Here is a 26,682-nt window from a genome sequence, read left to right on the forward strand (position 1 = left end):
GGAACAGTGTTGATCTAACCAACTGAGTGTAGTTCTACACAGCTCCTCTGTACTACTGACTTACCTGGTCGTAGGTTGACCAATGAGCAGTGTTGATCTAACCAACTGAATGTAGTTCTACACAACTCCTCTGTACTACTGACTTACCTGGTCGTAGGTTGACCAATGAGCAGTGTTGATCTAACCAACTGAGTGTAGTTCTACACAGCTCCTCTGTACTACTGACTTACCTGGTCGTAGGTTGACCAAGGAACAGTGTTGATCTAACCAACTGAGTGTAGTTCTACACAGCTCCTCTGTACTACTGACTTACCTGGTCGTAGGTTGACCAAGGAACAGTGTTGATCTAACCAACTGAGTGTAGTTCTACACAGCTCCTCTGTACTACTGACTTACCTGGTCGTAGGTTGACCAAGGAACAGTGTTGATCTAACCAACTGAGTGTAGTTCTACACAGCTCCTCTGTACTACTGACTTACCTGGTCGTAGGTTAACCAATGAGCAGTGTTGATCTAACCAACTGAGTGTAGTTCTACACAGCTCCTCTGTACTACTGACTTACCTGGTCGTAGGTTGACCAAGGAGCAGTGTTGATCTAACCAACTGAGTGTAGTTCTACACAGCTCCTCTGTACTACTGACTTACCTGGTCGTAGGTTGACCAAGGAGCAGTGTTGATCTAACCAACTGAGTGTAGTTCTACACAGCTCCTCTGTACTACTGACTTACCTGGTCGTAGGTTGACCAAGGAGCAGTGTTGATCTAACCAACTGAGTGTAGTTCTACACAGCTCCTCTGTACTACTGACTTACCTGGTCGTAGGTTAACCAAGGAGCAGTGTTGATCTAACCAACTGAGTGTAGTTCTACACAGCTCCTCTGTACTACTGACTTACCTGGTCGTAGGTTGACCAAGGAACAGTGTTGATCTATCCAACTGAGTGTAGTTCTACACAGCTCCTCTGTACTACTGACTTACCTGGTCGTAGGTTGACCAAGGAGCAGTGTTGATCTAACCAACTGAGTGTAGTTCTACACAGCTCCTCTGTACTACTGACTTACCTGGTCGTAGGTTAACCAATGAGCAGTGTTGATCTAACCAACTGAGTGTAGTTCTACACAGCTCCTCTGTACTACTGACTTACCTGGTCGTAGGTTGACCAAGGAGCAGTGTTGATCTAACCAACTGAGTGTAGTTCTACACAGCTCCTCTGTACTACTGACTTACCTGGTCGTAGGTTAACCAAGGAGCAGTGTTGATCTAACCAACTGAGTGGAGTTCTACACAGCTCCTCTGTACTACTGACTTACCTGGTCGTAGGTTAACCAAGGAGCAGTGTTGATCTAACCAACTGAGTGTAGTTCTACACAGCTCCTCTGTACTACTGACTTACCTGGTCGTAGGTTGACCAAGGAGCAGTGTTGATCTAACCAACTGAGTGGAGTTCTACACAGCTCCTCTGTACTACTGACTTACCTGGTCGTAGGTTGACCAAGGAGCAGTGTTGATCTAACCAACTGAGTGTAGTTCTACACAGCTCCTCTGTACTACTGACTTACCTGGTCGTAGGTTGACCAAGGAGCAGTGTTGATCTAACCAACTGAGTGTAGTTCTACACAGCTCCTCTGTACTACTGACTTACCTGGTCGTAGGTTGACCAAGGAGCAGTGTTGATCTAACCAACTGAGTGTAGTTCTACACAACTCCTCTGTTCTACTGACTTACCTGGTCGTAGGTTGACCAAGGAGCAGTGTTGATCTAACCAACTGAGTGTAGTTCTACACAGCTCCTCTGTACTACTGACTTACCTGGTCGTAGGTTGACCAAGGAGCAGTGTTGATCTAACCAACTGAGTGTAGTTCTACACAGCTCCTCTGTACTACTGACTTACCTGGTCGTAGGTTGACCAAGGAGCAGTGTTGATCTAACCAACTGAGTGTAGTTCTACACAGCTCCTCTGTACTACTGACTTACCTGGTCGTAGGTTGACCAAGGAACAGTGTTGATCTAACCAACTGAGTGTAGTTCTACACAGCTCCTCTGTACTACTGACTTACCTGGTCGTAGGTTGACCAAGGAGCAGTGTTGATCTAACCAACTGAGTGTAGTTCTACACAGCTCCTTTGTACTACTGACTTACCTGGTCGAAGGTTGACCAAGGAACAGTGTTGATCTAACCAACTGAGTGTAGTTCTACACAACTCCTCTGTACTACTGACTTACCTGGTCGTAGGTTGACCAAGGAGCAGTGTTGATCTAACCAACTGAGTGTAGTTCTACACAGCTCCTCTGTACTACTGACTTACCTGGTCGTAGGTTGACCAAGGAACAGTGTTGATCTAACCAACTGAGTGTAGTTCTACACAGCTCCTCTGTACTACTGACTTACCTGGTCGTAGGTTGACCAAGGAGCAGTGTTGATCTAACCAACTGAGTGTAGTTCTACACAGCTCCTTTGTACTACTGACTTACCTGGTCGAAGGTTGACCAAGGAACAGTGTTGATCTAACCAACTGAGTGTAGTTCTACACAGCTCCTCTGTACTACTGGTAGACACCATGGCATTAAACGTGTCAAACAGGTGGGCTATTATTTTTGAAAACTGAAAAAATGTTAAGGATCACAATGCGTTCTTAAATGATTAACCTAACAATCATGCTATTCACCTTGAAATATTCTTTTTGCCTATTCCATTACATTTTAAAGCTTTAAGAATTTTTTTTTTTATGTGACATCATACTGCAATAGATGAATGTATAAGTTGCAGATTTTCTTATCAAATGTAGAGAGAATAATTACTTTAAACAACTTGTGCAAATAGGACATCACTTTATGTCAACTATTTTTACTTAGATAGTATCAAAAACTTGCCAAAGATCATATTTAAATCAGATAACGAACTTGATATCAAGCAATATCCAATTCTTACCCATTATAAAATCTATAAATATCCATATCACCTTCAGGACAGTTTGTTAAGACATAGGTTAATCTTGATGCTTGAGTGTTAGTTAGTTAGAAAAAATCAGATGGTTTTTAATACAGTTTTAGATCTTTTGAATGTAAAATATTAATTGTATTTAGTAGAACTTTAAAGCAAGTTACATATTCTATACAAAGGATACAATCCAGAATTTCCAGTTTGTAAGTGTTCTATTCTTAACATATTCTTCAAACATTTTCTTCATCTGATCAGCTCTCTGTCTTGTCACAGGAACACCAGTGGCCGGAAGCTGTGCTTGACATTGTCTGTAAATATAAATGTTCCAATTTACTTGTTGATTGTTTTTAAATTTATCATATTCTCACTCCCAAAAAATCAAAGAACAGTTAGTACTGTGAGGCAGCCAATCTGAATTGAATTTCTGTATATTTAGAAATTATTGCCATGGTTTTTTTTATTGAGGAAATGCGACAGGGATATAATTGAAATAATTTTAACTTATTTTAAAGATGATTTTTCTCAATATCGCAAAATTTTCAACAAATTTAAGTCTAAAATGACAAAATTGCAATAATTGCTGAATTAACAATAATACATTTTGCCATTTTAAATACTACTTTAAAATCATTTCTTATTTCTTTTTTATTATTATTATTGAAAAGTAGTTGTTGGAACATAATAGAAAAATAACCAGATATTGGGTATCTATTTATGATATAAACCATTACACAGACATAAAACATTAAAAAAGTAAAATTTTGCACTAATAAGTATTCTAATATGTAGAAACTTACCCTATTGCATTATTTAATGTTTCTATTTCATTCCTCAAGATTTCTGCTTCATTGTGCATTTGTGCTCTTTCTTGTTTTAACTTTTTACAATACTCAGCAGCTACAAAATAGGAGTAAGTGATGAACTTAACTGCAAGATATTTAAAAACTGTTGAGTCAATAAAATAATACTGTAGTAACATTAATTGTTGTGGGGTTAAAATCTCGTTGTTTTGTCACTATATAAGATTTCATGGGGATTTAATCTGTGGTTTCCAGTAAATAATATTGATATTATATGAAGGTTAGATTTTCGTGGGGTTTAATTTTGTGGATATATTCTTTCCATGAAATAAACGAAATTAAATCCTCCACGAAAATTTCTGCTTTTACAGTATATTCAAAAAATTTGAACATGCAAGATTCAAGAATTAAGATTTAATTAAGCATAAAAAAGTGAACTGATTCTATAATCTTTATTATGCAATTCAGTTGCTTTACACCTAATTTTTTTCAAACATTATTCATTATCAGCAAAAATGTAAATAGTAAGAATATTATGATTTTGGAAGGTTGTATTATTTTAAACCTGTATTTACACTTTACTGTAGTATCTTTTAATGTACATACTTTTCTGTAACATAGCTGCTTTACTGATTTTAGCATTACTGTTTTGCATTATTGCTGGGATTAAAACATGAAGGGTATCAAACCCATGCTGAAATGATAAAATATAAATTCATGTTATTATGTACAGTTCCCTCAAAATACACTCTTATAGAATCTAGTACCATTGAAATGGATTTTCCCATACTTTTGTACACTCATACTAGCATTAATACAAAATTAAGAATTCATTATCTCAAGTTTCATAAAAAGTATCACTATGTCCCAAAATGCTTATTCAGTGAAATATAATGGTAACATTTAGACAACTGTATCCCTAGATAGTAAGTTATAGACATGAATAAATTATCAAATTTTCTGTGGGAAAGATTTTAACTTTAGTTATAAAAAAATTCACCCATTCAACATTTTTGGGCATTTAAATTTGCAAATAAGGATCAGTTGACTTTATCCATTCTAACAGCTCAGGATCAAAGCAAATTATCATTTTTGTTACTTCCCTTTCCTAGAATGATTGAAGACTAATTTTTTTCTCTCATTAAAATGAAAGCTGACCACCGATTATTTTAACTGTACCAACCTTGATATTAAATCTTCTCTTCTGCTCTGATGATCTGTGTATTGCCTCTTTGTCTTTATTGTAGCCAGTAGGAGAACCCTGTAATCAAATGCATTATGTGTTAGGCATCAAAATAATTTCCAACTACTGTTATATTAAATGTTCATTACTCTTCTAAAGTTTATAAATATATATGTACGGAATTGGGTTTTTATTTACATACAATGCTTCCAATTGTTTTTCCTGCATGCATTGATTGCTTTTTATTATTAATTTTACTAAGTATACTAATTGTTCAGTGAAGCTAGCATCAAATTCAAAATTGTTTTACTAAGCTTAAAATAATAATAATATTAGTTATATTCTTCAACATTTAATTTATTCTTCAACATTTAATTTATTCTTCAACATTTAATTTACTTTAGAACAAATTGGGTCAATGCTTAGTGTTGGGTTGCTGTCTTTTCATTCAAGGTAGACTTACAAGTGATGTATCCAATGGATTGTCAATGGACTGTATAGGACTACCAGCAGACGACACAGGACTGAGAGGTATGTCAGCACTTAGAGATGTATTAACTGTAGTAAGAAAAACATGTGTTCAATATGAAAACAAACTGTTATATAGTTAATAGTACTCATAAATCAAACAGGAAGTAAGGTGTCTGTCAGATTCAAAAAGTACATGAAGGTTAATACAACCCTTCACTATTAAAACTGCTTAAATATGAAGTCATTCATTCAGTATTTTCTGATAAAAGAGTGATGAACTTTGTTATCCAAAAGTTCAAAGAATTAGAAAACAGGCAGTATGCATTTCACAAAAATAGCATGTTACTTCTCAAGTTGATCATTTTGATGTCAATATAAGAATTCTATCTGATTCGTAGTTTCTGAGAATATTATGAAGGTAATATTTGTTATTGGAACAGAGAATCATAAAAGTTTGATTTGCATCGGACTAAATGTGTAGAGAACTGTTCTATACAACGCTAAATCAGACATGGTGGATTTTATTTTTGATTTACAGAGTTCCTGCTTGATATACAAGCTTAAGGTAAAAGAGTTTTTTTGTTTGTTCTAGACTTGCATATTGGTTTTGCTCATTGATGAAGGACTCACAGTGACCTATAGCTGCTTAAATACACATCATTTGGACTCTGATAAATTGTTTTATCATTGGTAATCATACTACAATCATAACACATCTTATTTTATATTGTTTGAAAATTTCACCTCAGTATACTACTAAGTTTTAAGACTTTGCAATTTTCAATGTTTTCAAAAACTTTTTTGATTGCTTAAAAAGCATGCAAAATTAACCAGAGGCACACAATGCTATTAGCTATCAAGATTTATTCCATGATTTTGAATTTACAGAACGAAAGTGTGGCAAGAAATGCATAAAAGAACATACCATTGCATACAGACAAAATGATTATTATACACCCTGAGTTTTGTTTTAAATAGCATAGAGTAAAATAAATATTGATATACTATTACTTACTATGAAAAGTAGGTTTACCAATCGATGATAAAATACTAGTCATTTCACTATCATCTGTACTGATGGACTTCAGTAAATGGCTGTCAGTCTTTACAGTCTGTGGAAGATAAATACATTACAATATAGCTTAAAGTAGATATTTTACAAGATGGCTAAGGCAATCATGGCAATTGCGACTACAAAACAACAATTCAACTTAGCTGAAACTATACTTTTTGATTTTTGAAACCTTATCATGACAATATGGAAAAGACATGTCTGTTTGACAGAATTAACAAATTTTCCCATGTGAAGGACATACAATGTATATAGAAAAGACATGTCTGTTTGACAGAATTAACAAATTTTCCCATGTGAAGGACATACAATGTATATAGAAAAGACATGGTCTGCTTGACAGAATTAACAAATTTTCCCATGTGAAGGACATACAATGTATATGCAATAGATAGGGTCCGTTTGACTGTAGTATCAAATTATTAGCATATGGCAAGGATAGAGAAGATAGGAGTGACTAAAAAGAAGATGTGGTATGATTGCCAATGAGACAACTATCCACAAAAGACCAAAATGACACAAACATTATCAACTATAGGTCACTGTACGGCCTTCAACAATGAGCAAAGCCCATACCACATAGTCAGCTATGAAAGGCCCAGATAAGACAATGTAAACACAATTCAAACGAGAAAACTAACGGCCTTATTTATGTAAAAAAATGAACGAAAAAGACTTGTTTAATTGGTTAGCCTAGAGACCTACTTACTGGTAAAGTTTGTTTATCAATGACTGAAGACAAAGCTGGAGAAGAAAAGGCTGGCTTTATTGGTTTAACTGGAGTTTGAGAAACATAAGTAGCTGATGCTTTATTGCCCTCATTCTTCACACTAATTACTGCTCCTGGATAAGTACCTGAAATAGTTCAATAGGTCACATTTAAATGATTTTTTTACTAGACTGATGCCAGTGAAAATATTTTCTAAGTAGAAGATTTTTTGGCTATTTCGTAAGGCCACACCAATTTAATTTTTTGATCTACGGAAAAAATATTGGGGCCAGCGAGCGATTTGAAAATTTTAATAATTTTTTTAGTAAAGGCAACGATTATAATTTTATTCTGAAAACATAAAATCATAGGTCCTGACAATATTTATCAAAACAAGATGGTATAAAACTTCATTTACCACTTGTGTTTGACATTTCTTTACATTATCAACTGCTCAACGCTTATTGCCCTGCTCACCAAGACATGTAATGCAGACTTTTAATTGAAGCACATTTATAATTTCTTGTAATAGGCAACCATTTAACTTCAATGTGCGTGTGTGTTGTAGTGGCAGGGTGTTATGGTATTTGTCTGAGACAGTTTTTTTTTCATGCGAAGCGCAGTCAGTTTTATAGTTTTTAAACTAAATAACAGCATTAAAGAAATATGCTCTGGTCTATTCCTGTAACTCTGTTTCTTAACGCTGATTTATGTAATAACCGCTTCCTTAAAAAAGAAAAAAATTCACACACATATCTACTCCCAAGTGTTCTACTGAAATTTAATTATAGATTTTTTTTTTAAATATGAATAATGTCTTTTGATCTTTCAAATACACCTTTAATATTAAGTATAATTTGAAATACAAAATACTTGGTAATATCCCTATCAATCAATGCTCTCCTTTATGAGTTTCACCTGTTTTAAGAAGTTCCTCCAAGGCAGAGTATGAAGTCTTCTGTACGACAGGGGCAGGAGCTATAGTTCTCATTGTAGATTTACTTCTCACTGTCACTGGCTTGCCCTGTAATAAAAGTCATTTTTTGCTATTAAATAAATCTTCAGGAATTATTGCCATAAAATTATCAATATTGATTTCCTTACAATGTAAAGTTGAATAAAATTGAGAATGGAAATGGGGAATGTGTCAAAGAGACAACAACCTGACCAAATAAAAAAAACAACAGCAGAAGGTCACCAACAGGTCTTCAATGTAGCGAGAAATTCCCGCCCCCGGAGACGTCCTTCAGCTGGCCCCTAAACAAATATATACTAGTCCAGTGATAATGAACGCCATACTAATTTCCATTGAATGACTATCAGAGAACTTTACTGAAGTTTTCTATATCCAAAATAATTTAAAGCTTGTCATATGAAATGATATGATATAGGCACTTGTAACTTGTTGATAACTATATGTTACCTGTTTATGACTTTTCAATTTTATTTCTGTTGCAGGGTTGCTGTCTAATAGATATATTTTCAAAGCTCTATTATTCATGCTGAATTACTAGACACTCAATATCACATATAATTAACAATTCAATACGCTTAATAATATGCCAAAGATGGACCCTATCATGCGCGTAGCTACGTTTACGTCAAAACGCCCGGGCGTACACTTGAATTTTGAAAATTAAAACAAATAATGGACAACGAATAAGAAAAACTGGTCAAAAGCACATCAGCCTTGTGCTTCTTTTTTTCAATGGATTGTAATTTGAATAAAAAAAGGACTCATTTAATATATTTTTTTGAAACTTTTGTAAAAGTCTGAATCTACTGTGAATTCTACGTACTTTTCTTAATTCATATTTAAAGCAATTCACTATCTGCTCAGATTCGTTATGCTGTTTGTATTTTTGTCGCGCTTGTGATTTATGTCCGAAAAGCGAGACAAAGGAGCGTCAATATTTAGATTCCGAGTGTGGATATAGTCTTTTGAATGACTCTCCGTGAAACTTTACGAAAGTTTGACAGAAACTGTTTATGATCAAAAGAGTATTCAGAGCAATATAATAATACAACTATATCTTTAATATTCATGCATTTTAAGGATAAAATGCATTTCTTTCTGCACTTGAGTGGTCGGAGTTCGGGATTACATTTTGTAATTTCTCAATTACATGTACATTAACTACTTGTAGAACCTTCACCGAGTTTTGACTAATGTTGACCTATGTCTAAAGCTAAAATTTAAAAAGTATTTGTTTTCTTTCATTTTTTTGTTCTTTTCTGATAGACAGATAGCCGGACTGTTCTTTACGCAATATATTGTTTTACATGCTCAATTTATAAACCTTAATAGATTGTCGTGAAATATTTCCAATCAAGAAAAAAATATCAAAGAATTTTTTTTTTATCCCTTTAAAGGAATGAGAAATTGATTCACTTTTTGTGGGAAGAAATCCTAGGTGTTCTAGATTTTGTTTTTATCGAGTGTTTGTGAGTCACTCACGGCACCCTTTAAACTTATTTAAAAGTCATATTACATGGTTTGGACGTTTTCTCTAAACCCAATAATCATAAGGCTAGCTACCAGTTTAATACCATGAATAAGTTAACATAATTTAGAAAATTTAACTACAACAAAAAAAACATTTAGATTCAAAAGTATGTTTCCATTAAATATTTTTTACTGACAGGAATCATTACGGTAACTCATTCTTAATAGCACTCGGGGGCTTCGTCCCTTTCCAACCCACTACCAGCAGGTGCTTTAACATTGAGCAGTTGGCACCCCTCGTATCGCTCGCCAAGGTTCGGGCGTACACGTAAAAATGACCCAGCTACGCCACTGCCTATTAAGATGGAAATAAATATGATGTTACAATAGTCTAGGCATAAAGATAGTCAACAATATATATTGCCATTTTTGGTAGACCTCTATAATTGTACATTCAATAATGGGTAACACTATGAACAAACAACAAGCCAAGGGATGATTATTTTGTATGTATACTGAAAATATTGACATTACTATTTTGTCATATCTTCCCCCGTTGTTAAAGTTAAAAGTTATAAACAACATTCCAGATTTATTTTGCTGTCAAATGAAAACTGTTCATAATTTTTACTTGATTTTCTAATTTGATTGTTTTGTGCGCATTACTTTTTACAGAGTTCTCCAAAATGGCAATTGACACTTGATAAAAAGCATTATCTCACCCTCTTATGCTAGTGTCTGAATTCAATAATCTAATATACTACTATACCTGAGGCACAACAAATCCATCTTTTTTAGTCTGTCGTTTACTAGTGGCTCCAATCCCTCCTGTCTTATTCGAGAGGATTGATGTTGCCGGAGTTACAGTAACCATGGAATTTTTATCCTTTGTCTTTTTATTGGACAAATTTCCAGAGAGAGCCGCCTGCAACGTTGATAATGTTGTGTCCTTGGCCTGACCTTGATTACTAGATAACCTTGCCGAACTATTGTCTGATATCACTAATGCCGGCTGATTTTGATCTGGTATCAATTGCTGCCCTTGTTGCTGTAGAAACTGATTTAAAATTGTTTGTGTATTGTTTAATTGTATCTGAGATGATTGTTGAGAAGTGTCTCCAGATAACAATAAATTGATCAGGTTTAAACCACTGATATTCATCTGACCTTCAGCATTTGTTTGACCTTGAAGTAAGTCTGGCTTCATTTCAATGTCTTGTTGCACTGGCATCTGAAACTATAATTTTAGAAAATAATTATCAACTCCCTATAGTATGCTAGTTTTCTTAATAGTATAATACTCAATTTTTTCATCTCTCTTTCAAGTTTATCATTTTGTTAATCTGATGTCACTAATGAATAACAATAATAGCTTGCAAAACAGATGTACAAGGTCCCTCTGTATCTTGCTCCAATTGTAAATCACTGCAATTACCTGGCTTGCTATAGATTGGAAAGGTTATGAATTGTTGATGTACATATTTTAGGATTTGATGACTATAACACCATCAGCATTGATCATTTTCTTTTTAAGTTTTTTTATTCATAACTGTTTTCACCAGTGACATTTATCTTGACAATGTCTTTGTGTATGTCAACTGTTGTGATGAAAACTTAACTTGATGAATATTTCAATGTACACTACTGGAAATTTTCTAAGCTTCCTAATATATATCATTTCCACTTCAACCATGGAAAGTGTGATTGTCTAGTTTGTAACCACTGTTCCCATGGAAACTGATCCTGGGATTTGTAACTATGGAAACTTACTCTGAGATTGTCGGGTTCATGACTATTGTTACCAGTAAACTGTATCACATTGTTTGTCAAGGACTGACTTTGTGAGAACTGGATCATATCTAAAACATATAATGGAAAAGATGATTTATTTAGTCGTTTTCTTCATAACACAATAAAAGAACAGATGGATCAGTATTTTCAAAAGGAGTTTATATAGTCGATAATTTTTGTCTTTTGGTGTCTTGTGGAGAGTTGTCTCATTTGCAGTCATACATCTTCTTTTTTATATATATTATATAATTTTCTCTTTTGTGCAAGAGGACCAAATGTACTGCCTTAATTGACGCAAGCATTAACATGTTTTATCCAGTTATTTTAGTGAGTATATAGAAGTTTGATACCAAAGCATTTATTTTTCTTAACTTTGCAGAGCACAAAAGTCCTAGGGTACCACATGGTCATTAACTATAAGTCCTGTAAGATCAAAATTTATAAAAAAAAATCTATTTCAAAGTCATAAGGTTGTTGCCAATTTCTCAACACTATTTTCCAATTGTAAAACCTGAAACAAGAACTAAATTGTAAAATTGAATTTCACTAAAATGATAGATTTAAGAAATATTGTTACCTTGGAGATCAAACGTATCCATGGGAAAGTCTTCTAATGTTGGTTGTAAAGACAACAAACCAGGCTGTGTAAGGTCAGCAATTCCAAAACCAGCTGTAAAGAAAATCATATATTGATTATAACTGTCATGCTAAATAATGATGATATGTATGCTCTGAATATCTTCAGAACATATTTCAATATTAAAGGAAATATTGGATACATACAGCATCCCCTATTTTTCATCATTTCGATGTTTGTATTATTTGTATCATTTGTGAACTCAATCTGCTGCTTTCAAAATGTAAAATCTGAACCAGGTTCTTTTTTTATGAACACATACTTTTTTAATCATTAAGCATCTGCAGCAATTTTAAAAATGAAAATTATTTATATCTCATTTATGTCTTCTTTGTATGGTAAATCTAACCGAGACAAAAATAACACAAATTTCGATAAAATCATTAAATTTAAAGTTAAACCGACTATATGTTTATAAGGGCTGCTAGACACTCTAAATCCAGTTGTAGGTTCAAAGTCATTTACTGTATATAATACCTTGTCCACTTCAATCTTACATTACATTAGTTGTCACCAAGTAATTATTTATGAGAGAGATTTTCATCACTGCAAAATATGGTTAATAAACATTTAAATTCTTTTTTTCTCACTGGGGTGAATTAGTGAAGACCTATAAAAGTTTTTCTAACTTACATACATTATGTTTGTACCTGTATTATACATGTACTTACTAAATTCTTTAGCAGTAGGGAAGGCAAATGGCTGGCTCTGATTGAGCTGGGAGAAGAAATCCTGAGTAAAATCTATATCCATACTCTCTAACATAAGATCTGTGGCCGAGCTATGCTGGGTGTTATATGGTATCTGGTGAACATCTCTCAGTCTATCCAGTAGTTCAGCATGCGACATCACCTGTAATGTAATCATTCACAATTAACTAAACATATAATCACCCATCAAGGATTTCTTATTATAACATGTCAAGGAGTTCTGCCGGAGACATCGTCTCAAAATAAAGGGAACATATTGAACACATAACTAACTTGTCAAGGAGTTCTGCAGGAGACATCCTCTCAAAATATAGGAACATATTGAACACATAATTAACTTGTCTAGGAGTTCTGCAGGAGACATCGTCTCAAAATATAGGATCATATTGAACACATAATTAACTTGTCTAGGAGTTCTGCAGGAGACATCCTCTCAAAATATAGGAACATATTGAACACATAATTAACTTGTCAAGGAGTTCTGCAGGAGACATCGTCTCAAAATAAAGAACATATTGAACACATAATTAACTTGTCAAGGAGTTCTGCAGTAGACATCATCTCAGAAAAAGAACATATTGAACACATAATTAACTTGTCAAGGAGCTCTGCAGGAGACATCGTCTCAAAATAAAGGAACATATTGAACACATAATTAACTTGTCAAGGAGCTCTGCAGGAGACATCGTCTCAAAATAAAGGAACATATTGAACACATAATTAACTTGTCAAGGAGTTCTGCATTCAAAAAACCACATTAAACATGTAGCAGTCTGGATATCTGCTGTTTCACTATCAAACATAGGATATTTTATAACCTACTCATATATTTATAATATTTTAGAGTCCAATATTCTTCAAAAGATATAAGACCAAAAAAATTTCGGTGTTTCTGCTAACCCTACAAACCCTAATTATCAGTCATTACCCTAACATGCTAATGATTTTTTTCTTGTTGATTTTGAACAAGCACTTACCAATTCAGTCTTTTTTCTTGTTTTGACTAGTTAAAAAAAAATTGAAAAAAAAAATCTGCCTTTTGTTATCCCAACTATAGTTATTTGTAGCATGATAGCAGAAACACCAGTATTATCTTACTTATATATTTTAGTCCTTAACTAAAAACAAAGGCCTCCAATGTCCAGTTCATGGAAATTTCTTTAAAATTTTAATTAGCTTAATTTTTCATTAGCTATCAAGTTCTAGTGGGACATTACCTTGTACAGTACTTTTCCAAACATAAAACATAAACATGTGACATTTCTTAACCTCTCTATGACCTCTTCACGTGACTTAACATTTACACAAGGGAGACACATATTTCATTCTTAGTACCTCACTCAGAGATGGATCTGGTTTGGATCGGGCAAATTTGCTTTTGAAAAATTTCCTCCATCTTTTATATTCATGTGTGACTGTGTCCAATCTTCTTTTCCAATACTTCCCTTCTAACACAATAGCCTACAAAATATTTCACATACATATGTAAAAATTTTAATTCTAAATTGAATACATCACAGAGTAATAATATTGGTCATTCATTTTACAGAAATCACAAACGTACTATGTAAATATTTTACACCACAGGGTAAAAATTTTAAATTCTCAATTGAAAGATAATAAATTCCAGACACTATTATTTATCACTAATTATATAACACACAAGTTTAGAAACTGAGGATTTTGATAAATATGAATTTTGAGTACATAAAAAAGTCAATATCTTTTGATTCGTTAAACACTTGAAGACATTCATTTGGTCATAACTCCATTACAAGTTGGGCTAGTGAAAAAAAATTTCGTAAGGGTTCCGCGGAACCCAGTGTCTCGCCTACTTTTGCTGTTAATCACAGGCTCAACAAAAATGAGGAAAAAAATCAATAAAATTATTCCTGTTGATACTATCTTTTAATCGTAAAAAGCTTCTGTCCAGGTTTGGTAAAAATCCAAGATAGTTTATGAATCTAATAAATGTTTTAAAACTTTAACTGCAGACTGTATGTAATGTTAACTGGAAGAAAAACTAAGTCCATTTATAAGTAAAATACAGATACACAGGTACAAAATTTTAACAAAATTTCCTTCTCGATACTAGCTTTTGATCATAAAAAAGCTTCTGTCCAAGTTTAGTACAAATCCAAAATGGTATAGGAAAGAAGAAAGTTATTAAAAAAATTCAAACTTTAACTACAAAGTGCATGTGTTGTTTCCTGGCAGAAAATCTAAGTCCATTTAAAAGTAAAATACTGAAAAAATTTAAATTTATTTTTAAAAAATTTACTTCTGGATACTATCTTATGATCATAAACAAGCTTCTGTCCAAGTTTGGTAGAAATCAAGTATAGTTTAAGAAAGTTATTAAAATTTCAAAAACTTTAATCACAGAGTGAATGTAATGTTTCCCGGCAGAAAAACTAAGTCCATTTATAAGTAAAATACGGAAAAAATGGAAATTTATTTTTAAAAAATTTACTTCTGGATACAATCTTATGATCATAAACAAGCTTCTGTCCAAGTTTGGTACAAACCCAGGATAGTTTACGAAAGTAATTCAAATTTTAAAAACTTTAACCACAGAGTGAATGTTATGTTTACCGGCAGAAAAACTAAGTCCATTTATAAGTAAAATACTGAAAAAATGGAATTTTATTTTTACAAAATTCACTTCTGGATACTATCTTATGATCATAAACAAGCTTCTGTTCAAGTTTGGTAGAAATCCAGTATAGTTTAAGAAAGTTATTAAAATTTAAAAAACTTTAACCACAGAGTGAATATTTGTGGACGCCGCCGACCACGACGCCGACGGAAAGTAGGATTGCTATCACTGGCAGACCTATTTGGCAAATCACCGCGATTTTTGTAAAATATTCGGTGTTTTTTGGCCAATCTCCGCGGAACGGATAATAAATAGAGGTTCATCGTAGATTTTCCGTTTTACAGAATATTTTGCGGTTCTCCGGAGATTTTCCGTGTCTCAGGGAATTATCCGTTTGTCCGATAAAACGGGTGTGTATTGAGTCATTGATAGAACCAGTGATGCGTGAGCGACGGTAATTAAAAGGTCGGTTGTATAATCCGTTATGCGTGAGCGACGTTCAATCATTAATTGATCGTTGTATTATCCGTTAAGTGTGAGGGACGGTTGTATTGAGGTACAGATTGTAATATATGTAGAAGTTTACAGAACTATCATTAATCGATTGAGATATACGGAATTTTCAAAAATTTATCACATAATGTTTCTGTAAATTTAGAGAGAAACAGATTATATATTTCTCGGGGTTAAAGGTTTAATTTTATGATTGAAAAATACATGTGTATGTCTGAGGCCGAAGATCATTTAAACTTCATTGGCAAATAGGAATTTTTAAAACGATCTTGATCACCTGCTGATCCATTAATCTTTCAGAATGAAATGCACATTTATACCTCTTGGGGTTGAAGGCATATATTAGCAACATTAACAATATGCTACGATGAGATAATGACAAGTTGCGAATTTTAGTCCGAATGTGTATATATATGAGCATATGGACATACATTCATCTTTATAATTAATCAGTTCATCTGTCATTTGTTTTATTAAATAACTTTTCAATTGTGGTATAAATACAATTTTATCATTGTGTAAGACGATTTGAGAATAATGCTTTCATCGTAAATACTTCAGAAATTATAATTGATTCAAGAACCGTTTATTGGAACAAAAATAAAATGAACGGCCTATAGGCAGTTCTAACCTTAGTTGATATCAGGGGTCAATTGGTATAGCAGTATGTAACGTAATACAACGATCGTCGATGCATAATATGCATATGTATGTATATAGTATGCATGCAACTGGATTTCGACAACTCGTGGGTCGTCTTTTAGACAAAGAAGTTCCATTTTAAAGATATGAAAGTACGTCAATGCACGTCTTGTAAACTAATCTGTTACTTTTTGAAATATAAATAAGTTATATTTAAAAGATTGAATGGTTATTTCACACGTATTAAAGTTCTTCTGTCATCATTACTGTTTTTCAATTATTTTTTGAGAGTTCGATCTGAAAACTAAGTTCGTCCTGACATTTATGGAATATTTGCCACTGGAAGTTAAACAACCAACAATCAATCATCTTATTACAAAATTTAAAATATGCCTGAGCGATAATATTGTTTTAAATTTTAATGTGAAAGACAGTTTCTCCATTTATAAGAAGGCACTTCCAGGTCTAAATTTAAGTGTATCTACATTCCGGGACCGAGATATATTTACTATACTAGCAAAAAAAAAGAAAAGAAAAGAAATGATGATACTTTTTTTTTTAATAATTAAATAATTAACGTTAAAAATATATGTAATTAACTTGATCTAAAACTTGACCTCGCTCATGATAGAGAATGTTAAAAATCAATTGTGTCGACTGCACAGGATTTTCCAACGGCGGGAAATACCCTGTAACTATAAACACAGGTGATGTTATATACTGACCGATTGTGGAATGTCAATTCAGGGTTAAAGTGATGTGTAATGATTGACATTATTGTGCGCTTGAAAGTTGAGGCTCTAGTAGGTTCATTTCAATTGATAATCGAAAATCTAAAATCATTTTTTTTTCAAATCAACGATGAAGTTTTTGATATTATGGAAGGGATTTTTTAAGGACAACGGAGGTACCTTAAAAGTCTATAGGAAAATATACAAATAAAATAATATAAAACTATTTCGAAGGTCACAACTTGTATCTTGTAAATCAATGATAAAGCGACTTCATCAGTATTAACAGTTATAAGATTGCAATCAGATGACTTTTAATTTTGTTTGTGTTTCAGGACTGGGAGTGTATATTACATTGTATTTACAAATGTTTGTTTATATTGCTTGACCCTTATGGGTGTAATTTTGCAATAAAGATTAAAAATATATACTTAGGATGTTCCATTCTCAGCATTGTTTCTGGTCTGTCTGTTTGTTTGTTCGTTGGTCCGTCTGTCCCGCGTCAGGTTGAAGTTTTTGGTCGAGGTAGTGTTTGATGAAGTTGATATCCAATCAACAATGATCAATTTTAAACTTAGTACACATGTTCACAATGATATGATCTTTCTAAATTTAATGCCAAATTAGAATTACCTCATTTCCTCAGTCCACTCAGGGACTTTCTATACTAAGTAAAGAAAGTCCCAGGTCTGTTAAACATAGAAAATGATAGTGCGGATTGGGCATCCGTGTATACTAGTGACACATTCTTTTTTTTAATTTATTAAACTTGTTTTCAGTGGCAGATCCAGATTTTTTTATACATAAGGAGAGGGGAGACTAACTGATAATTTCATGAGAGGACCAGCTCCAGTCATTCCTAAGTGATTCCCTATATAATCAATATTTATTTTTCAACAAGAGGGGGCGGACACCGTGTCATTCCCCCTTTATAGCCGACTGAGAAACTCAAAGGGCTGTTTAGGCAGTCAATGTCGTCAAAAACTTCTATGTGTTGTATAGCCAGTCATTGAGTCAGTGTCGTTAAAAACTTCCATGTATATCAATCAATCAAATCAAGACTATTAAAAACTCCCATCAACCCCATTCCCCACTAAATCCGGCTCTGGTTCTATTAATTTCATTACTTCTTCAGCATACTAGTATCGGGAGCATGTGAGTATGGTAGCACTCCGTAGATAGGTCTGTAGTTTTGCATGTATGACACTAACAGTTGGCCTAATGTATTAGAAGGCCAGGGTTGGAAGGTTATTAAACATGCTGTGGCTCAATTGTAACTATATTTTCTGTGAAGTGCTACCTAAGCCGTGGCCTGGTGAACCCTACCCATTTTTTCAAAGGATTTTCCAATAGCACATCGAAACACTTCCAGCATTCTATATTTTTTTCACCAAAAAAATTGTACCTCAGCATAATACAGGTCATGAGGTACATTTGTTTGATGAGGGGGTTTCAATTACTGTTTAATTTCCTGTTACTATGAATTTTCTGGATTTTTTTTTCATCAGATTTGCCCTGTTGTCTTTTCTTTTAACTCCGTGTAAACCCTCACACGCGATGTTTACAGAATTATTTGTTTGAAAAATTAAATTTGTTGTATTACCGCTTTTTTATCAAAATAATATTTAGTTAGCTTTATTAGCGCCTTTTCAAAGTCCAAGCATTGAACATTGCAAACACATATAGATATTTTCAAATGAATTAGAAAATATCTTCCCAAATCGACAGAACGTACAGAGAGATATTTGCCACTGGTCTTTACCCAGTTAACGATTCACTCTTAAATGCATTTCTCAAAAAAACGATGGGAAACAGAAAAAAAACAGACTATATCTTTTGGATAAACAGCCAAGGACATTCCCAGACATGAATATAACTGCATGGACCATCGCTTACAAGTTTTGTGACAGAACAGACTTACAACTTTACTATAGTACATGTACAGTGCTTAGAACTGTCTCATAATTTTACTCCAGTTTACATAGTGCATTCTTTTATGTTTTATGATAACAGAACTGTGTTTTATCAAGGTTTATCATAACTCGTATGGTTTTATGATAACTGATTTCTGAGGAATATGTTTAATACTGCAAACTTTATTTAAAGATACGTTTTTTCCAATTGGCGCTAAAGAAAAGCACCATATGAATATTCATGAACCTACAACGATTGCTCAAAATCGTTATTTAAAAATCCTGTTTGTGAGATCTAGATTCATTTCAATATCGAAATTTCGTCTATATATTAAGTTTCACAAGTGTATAACACGGAGAAGCTATCAGAAGGTACATTACTCCCATTTTGTTTGGGTGTGAACCATCGATGTTTACAGCAATATCAAAGAATAAGTTGATGATGGTAGAAAGAACTATGGGCGTCATGTGGCAAATATTACATGCATATCGGACCATGAGTTGTCAATCTGTATGACAAGATTTCCAATACAACCATATTATTGAGAAGGAATGTTTACATGCTATTCTCTCGTACTAGTATTACAGGGTTCTTATGTCGTTCACCTTAGACACACATCTTTTTAACGATGTTTAAAAAAAGACAGAACCAATTTAATGTCATATATCCCTATTTTTTAATATAACTATAAAATACCCCTATTTAGCGGACAAGCAGTTTATTCTTTTTTCTGTTATTGAATATTGAATACCAAGAAGGAAAATAAATCCCGAAATTAATTTGAAACTTTGATACTCAATAGTTTTCCAGCAAAATATTCACATCCCTTGGGGATAATTAGTGTTTGTCCAGTGGCATAAATAACATGCATGTCGGAACAGGAAATTTGGCATAATGTACTTTCAGAACCATGTTCACATCATTGCACATTAGGCAGCAACCATTTGATTTTCGGGGGGGGGGGGCTATGTTTTTTTTTCTGTACAAACTTTTTTTTTCGCCTGTGGCGAAAAACAAACTATTTTTTTCGCGACAAGTCGAAAACAATTTTTTCTTTCAATTTTAGCATTACATATAGTGGCAGCTGAGGGTGTAACAAGCAATTTATATAATTTTGAATTGCAACTATCTATAGTTCCGTAACTTTCTATCAAGGCGTATAAAAGAATGGTGCGTATATTTTTGTTAAATCAATATTTCTTGTATGTTTCAAACTGTCCTTCACTTTTGAGAACGAGTACTTACATTTCCCCAAATTTACCCTTGGAAAAAATGTGAAAACAGATTTTTATTTTATCAAATCTTTTTTTTTTGGAATTATTTAGATTTTTATAAATAATATTCTTTACACCAGAAATGTAATTTATAAACAAGCTTATGCGTTTAGTAATGACTAGTATATCGGACACGCAAGACAGAGATTTATACTTACACCTGATAGTTCAAAATGGAAAGTTTCAAGTTATCGGTCGTATACACTGATCAATACCCTTAGAAGTGAAGCGATGCATGAACTTGCAAGTCCGACAGGAAATCGCTTGAATACCTGAACGTGTCACCTCACAATACATTTGGGAGTAATACCTTTAGCCATGCTGGTGATCAGACAAGGGAAGGTACGAATTTTATTACATAAAAGAATTATGAACAAATTAGATTTTCGAAAACAATTTTCACGGAACACTTATTTACGCTCATTTATGACTTTGAACTATGACTTTTTCACCAATTCCCATATAAACAGTTAAAAACGACAGACCTTGGTTACCACGGTATAGCTGACTTATATTAAACCAAATTTCAGAAATCCTTGTATTGTAGTTCCTGAGAAAAATTTTCAACTTGGCTATCATGTGTAAAATCAATCAAGTGTTCGGTTGAGTGATTTATCTGAAAACGCATCAAGTTCAAAGTATAACTGACTTATATCAAGCCTGAAACCAAATTTCAGAAATCCTGGTAGTGTAGTTCCTGACAAAAAATATTCATGGGACGGACGGACTGACTGACTGACAGACTGACAGACTGACGGACGGATGGACTGACGGACTGACGGAAGGACAGACAGAGGTAAAACAGTATACCCCCCTTTTTTTTCAAAGCGGGGGTATAAATAAATATCTTACAATGCAAAGCTAGTTATTTGCGATGTGCGATGATGCGTAGCTGCATGGTAGATTACTACGTGTATTAGATCATTTTGATTATCTTTGAATTCACTAACACGTGGCTGTTGACACATTACACACAATATACTTAAAATACCTGGGGCAATTTACACTTCTGGTTTATTGTCCCTTTAACCAGCCAGTGTATCTGTGTATGATGTATTTATCTACTGTGCAAGGGTTGTGTAGCCAGTCAAGGTAGTTAAATGTATCTCTAGCTCCATTGACAGACTCCCATAATATATTCGAAAGCGGATCCCGAATTTTGAAAAAAAAAGAATGTGGAAGGACGTAAAGACAACATTACAAATTGGACTTGTGTACATGCAACATTCAATCTATTTCTTGTGTGACAGTTTACTGACTGTCAAACCCGTGTTCAATTTATTATTTTGATATGGTTCCATCATTCGAAAATAAGTTATTAAAATCTCAGTAGGCTAAAAAAAAAACTACTGGATTTTACCCACAGAGTGCAACAAACACAGGTCACGGAAATGGTCTCTACTACTTCAAACTTTGGCAATCTAAAATAAAATCTTATCAGTCAATTTCATAGTATCACTATTTCATGTAAGAGCAGAAGACAGTGCCTTGAAGATAGCTGAGTAAAATAAAGATTTTTTTAAACAAGATATATGTAGGGAGCTCTATTTTAACCAACCCGCGCATGAACAGATTCATTTATTCTTGTATTTACTTCCTGAATGACACGACTCTAGAAATGTTTGCCCCTGGACATCAATTTAAAAATTAAATAGAATCAGACAGTCATGCTCGAGCAAATAACATTGAGAACGGAACTTTATAGCAAGATATATACTATAGTGTATACAGATTGTATTTGAACACACACGAGGGTCTTGAATATTGTCTTATAGTTGTAAGTAATTTTTCTGTAGTCTTCATATTTTCCCCCACTATTCTATATTCTTTGTTTTCTTAGTGTCTATTTTATTTACTTTTTTGGCCCTTTGTTGTGCACTTTTTGTCCATATATATTCTCTCTTCTTCTATATAAATCCTATTCAAACCCTTATAAACATACACCATCAAAATGTTCAACTCAAAACCCCAGTTGACTTGTCATCCATGGAGTTTTTCTCAACCGTTGAGAATATAACAAAATCTAAAAGAGTCCGTTTAAAAAAAAGGTGTGGTGTGATTGCCAATGAGAAAAACTCTGGATAAGAGACCATATGCCATAGAAATTAACAACTATACATGTAGGTCACCGTACGGCCTTCAACAATGAGCACAGCCCATACTGCATAGTCGTCTATAAAAGGAGAAAAAGTCTAGGAGTCCATTACTGATATTACATATATATATGATTAATGTATCACGTATACGTCTGATGCTTAATTGTTGGCTCTGCTGGAAGGCAAAATATTTAGCTCTTTACTGACTAGTATTTAACAACTGAAACTAGATAAGTTATGAAAATCAAGGAATCTATACATGATATAACAGCAAATTTGAACGGAACCAAAACGCAAATTAGTAAAATAATAAGTATACAACTTGCATTTCAGCATTTTAATATTGGTAATTAATAATGATGTAATGCGTAAATAAGTTATCCTACACAGTGGAACAAATGGGAAGCCAAAGTACGTTAATGTCTGGATTAATTTTCTGCAAAAACAATGTCATTTTGTTTATTTTATCTGGTTAAATCTTCTGACATCAGACTCGGACTTCTTTAGAACTGAATTTTAAATGTGCGTATTGCTATGCGTTTACTTTTCTACATTGGCTTGAGGTAAAAGGGGGGGTTGAGATCCCATAAACATGTTTAACCCCGCCGCATTTTCCCGCCTGTCCCAAGTCAGGAGCCTCTGGCCTTTGTTAGTCTTGTATTATTCTAATTTTAGTTTCTTGTGTACAATTTGGAAATTAGTATGGCGTTCATATTTGTTTAGGGGCCAGCTGAAGGACGCCTTCGGGTGCGGGAGTTTCTCGCTACATTGAAGACCCGTTGGTGACCTTCTGCTGCTGTTTTTCTATGGTCGGGTTGCTATCTCTTTGACACATTCCCCATTTCTATTTTCAATTTTATTTCAATAAACTGACTTAAATAAAATTTAAGCAAGTTAAACTGTAAGCTTGCCGCCGTTGATACCCCTGCCGAAATATTTCGGTTCACAGGAAGTTGTTGAGAAATGAATCTGAAAACGCACCACACGGTACAACCCTGTAACCAAATTGATAGATACAAAAAAAGATAGATACACAAACAAATTTACTTAAATAAATGTTTAATTTACATGTAATGTATGACGTACTTAAAATCATCTTTGTGTAAAGAAACGTTTGAATTGGCTGATCTTTTTGTAAAGCATGCTATTTTGACGGTTACGGATTCAGACTCATTAAAGATGCATTTCTTTCTAACACAAACGATGCAAACGGCTAAGCTCGCACATGTTTTGATCATTTCTTTCAAACATACGTTTGCAAAGTTAACATAAACTTTGACAAACTATGCAAACGCTAAAAATGCTTCTGCAGTTTGTCGTTTGTTAGTACAAACGCTCCATTTGTTTCTAACTTCAACCTGATTAAACGAAGTATTTGTTTCTACGTTTGTAAAAAAGTCTGATTACCAACAACATGTGCATGCATTATTGAAAATTCAAACAGGGTCATTAAAGATTTATCAAACGATGTATTTGTTTCTACTCGTGTATCGTTTAGAAAACAGTAACACACGCGACACAACGTTTACAAAATTCTTGTTAGAAAGAAATGCGGCCTAAGAAAAATCTTATTAGAATCACAAGAAGTTCTGATAGGTCGTAAAATAAACTTCCCATCACTTTATTCTTTTCACATGTCAATTTAAAAAAAAATAAATTCGCAACGATGTCATAATTGAAAGCACGAGGAAGGCTGACCAAAATGTTCAACTTGCGGCTAGTGATTGACAGGTATGATTATATCTTGGGGCTCTTGTGGGGAGCGTGGTGTCGGACGGAAAAAAGATTTCCAGTATTCATATATATATAAATGTCGATCTGATGTGGAAAATTGGGAGGTTTTTTTTAATAGCACAAAGAAAAAGACGTTAGAAGAGTAACAATGTGTAACTATAAACGAATTACTCGTTTATAATCTACGAGACTGATCAGATCGAAGTTTGATAAAAAAAAAAAAAAAAAAAAAAAAAGCATTCAATATCAAACCTTGGAATAAACATGTTCAATGTATACCTGCAAATATGTCTGAATAAATTATATTGTGTATTTAAATTATCTCCATTGAATACAATACAATTTATTAAATGTATCTATGATATCCTCCATAAATAAATATCTGTACAGGTAAAGTTAAATTCGGATCAACAGATTGATTTATGACCTTCCGCTTGTCCATGTTGTATTGCAAAAATATCACAGCAGGTGTTACTCACACAAGACAAGTGTTACTCACACTAGACAAGTGTCAAATCAGTATGACATTATGTCGGATTACGGCATCTGCAGTAATTAAGACCCTGTTTTTACTGTTTTTACAGGAACTGATTTATCTTAACATGACAATAAAGAAGAATGTTGTAAGGTGAACATATTTGTAGTATTGCAAAGTTACCACGTGCATTTTCCTGTTCATTGGTCACATTTAAATAGATTATTCTTTATTGAACTAAATTCGATATTTAAATTGCAAGTAACTTGAGTATCAAAACAACCGATTTTTATTTCTCGACTGAAAAGGGTAATAAGACGGTTATTTTTATCTGACTGTAAACAGTGTATATAATCACAACGATCTATTAATAACCGCTGCTCACAGATAACGGATTATACAACGATCTATTAATAACCGTCGCTCACGCATCACTGGTTCTATCACTGACTCAATACACACCAGTTTAATCGGACAAACGGATAATTCCCTGAGACACGGAAAATCTCCGGAGAACCGCAAACTATTCTGTAAAACGGAAAATTTACGATAAACCCCTATTTTTTATCCGTTCCGCGGAGATTTGCCAAAAATCGCGGTCATTTGCCAAATAGGTCTACCAGTGTATGTCTCGCTTTTTCGACTAAAGTCGAAGGCTCGACAAAAATGATCATGTTTTAGATTAGACAAGGCATTAGAGCATACTCCTAATAAATTACTCTATTTTGACCTCTGGTTGTGTATTTTTGCTACCTTATGGTGCACAACTGTTTCATTAATGTTCGACCTCATACCTTCGAATATTCCCTTCATCTTTTCAAACATGGGCTTTAACCAAGAAACATTCAAACATGTCACCCTTAATTTTTGTGGGATTCGTGTTGCTCAGTCTTCAGTTTTCTTTGTTGTATTTTGTATACTATTATTTCTCTTTCTGTATTTTTCTTTTTAAGCCATGGCCTTGTCAGTTTATTTTTGACTTGTACTTTTTGAATGTCCCTCTGGTATCTTTTGCCTCTCTTTCATAAGAAATTAACTGTGTAAGTGAAAGATAAACTGGTACAAGAATACTTACCTCTGGTCTGGTGTGTATGTCATCAGACATAGGTGAAGCAAACTGGCAGATCACAGTACTTTTTCCATAAATATCTGAAAAATCAGTACAATAAAAGTTAGTTAGAATTGGCCTGAACTTACATGTATGCTCAACATATAAAGATATCAAACATGTCAAACTGAAAATATGTCAAAATAAAATGTGAAACAAGCTTAAGGGAGCAATCAGAAATAACCATTTAGTTGACTAAAAAAATCTTTTTTTCACTGGCCAGACTTGTAATGGACTTGTGACCAATCAGATGTCTTCATATTATAATACATTTTGCAAAGGTGAAGCAGCAATTTACATGGGTTTTTTTAGTTTATGAAATTCAATAGACCTTAAACAAATAATTATTATATACTACTGCATGTTATAATTCAATAATTTGAATCAATTTGGTGCTAATGAATTTAGCTTGTTAAAAATTTTTAAATAGTTAAAATTCATACTGTCATGACTGTTTTACTAAAATAATTAGAACAGACAAGTTTTTCAACTTAAAAAAGTCCTCTGGATATTCACAAAATGTAATGGTAACTATAGTAACATACATTGCATGTACCATTCCCTCCAGATGATGTTGTTTAATCTGACCTTGTCCTTGATTGTCATGTGAAGTCCTCGAAATGCCTTCCATTTTGGAGATACTAACTTTCCACTGAAAATAAACACATACATGCATGATGTACATTATCATGATCACCGAACTTAACTTTGCTACTGTTCTCTTAATTTAATAAGATTAATAGGTCATCTACATGTAGATATAAAAAACAATTATTTCAATGTACCCACTAGTGCACATATTTTATATGGCAAGGTAAAAAACTTGAAAAAAATTCT

At 33.4% G+C, this 26,682-nt stretch overlaps 2 protein-coding genes across 2 annotated transcripts in view; both read right to left on the reverse strand.

The window, feature by feature from the left end:
- Window positions 1–26,682, reverse strand: part of LOC134680827 (uncharacterized) — a 157,080-nt gene that overhangs the window by 26,163 nt on the left and 104,235 nt on the right. The gene's annotated exons all lie outside the window — the stretch shown is intronic.
- Window positions 1–26,682, reverse strand: part of LOC134680824 (MLX-interacting protein-like) — a 40,213-nt gene that overhangs the window by 11,627 nt on the left and 1,904 nt on the right. The window contains exons 2-17 of the mRNA XM_063540062.1: window positions 26,391–26,497; window positions 25,813–25,886; window positions 14,095–14,220; window positions 12,721–12,901; window positions 11,990–12,082; window positions 11,392–11,480; window positions 10,391–10,858; window positions 8,094–8,199; window positions 7,176–7,321; window positions 6,410–6,506; window positions 5,387–5,481; window positions 4,924–5,001; window positions 4,347–4,434; window positions 3,738–3,837; window positions 3,125–3,248; window positions 2,472–2,601 (exon numbers count right to left, since the gene is read on the reverse strand). Of these exons, the coding sequence (XP_063396132.1) occupies window positions 2,472–2,601; window positions 3,125–3,248; window positions 3,738–3,837; window positions 4,347–4,434; window positions 4,924–5,001; window positions 5,387–5,481; window positions 6,410–6,506; window positions 7,176–7,321; window positions 8,094–8,199; window positions 10,391–10,858; window positions 11,392–11,480; window positions 11,990–12,082; window positions 12,721–12,901; window positions 14,095–14,220; window positions 25,813–25,886; window positions 26,391–26,497 (2,102 nt within the window). The remainder of the gene's footprint in view (window positions 1–2,471; window positions 2,602–3,124; window positions 3,249–3,737; window positions 3,838–4,346; window positions 4,435–4,923; window positions 5,002–5,386; window positions 5,482–6,409; window positions 6,507–7,175; window positions 7,322–8,093; window positions 8,200–10,390; window positions 10,859–11,391; window positions 11,481–11,989; window positions 12,083–12,720; window positions 12,902–14,094; window positions 14,221–25,812; window positions 25,887–26,390; window positions 26,498–26,682) is intronic.

The sequence above is a fragment of the Mytilus trossulus genome, chromosome 8 (genome assembly GCF_036588685.1).
Source record: "Mytilus trossulus isolate FHL-02 chromosome 8, PNRI_Mtr1.1.1.hap1, whole genome shotgun sequence".
Lineage (NCBI taxonomy): Eukaryota > Metazoa > Mollusca > Bivalvia > Mytilida > Mytilidae > Mytilus > Mytilus trossulus.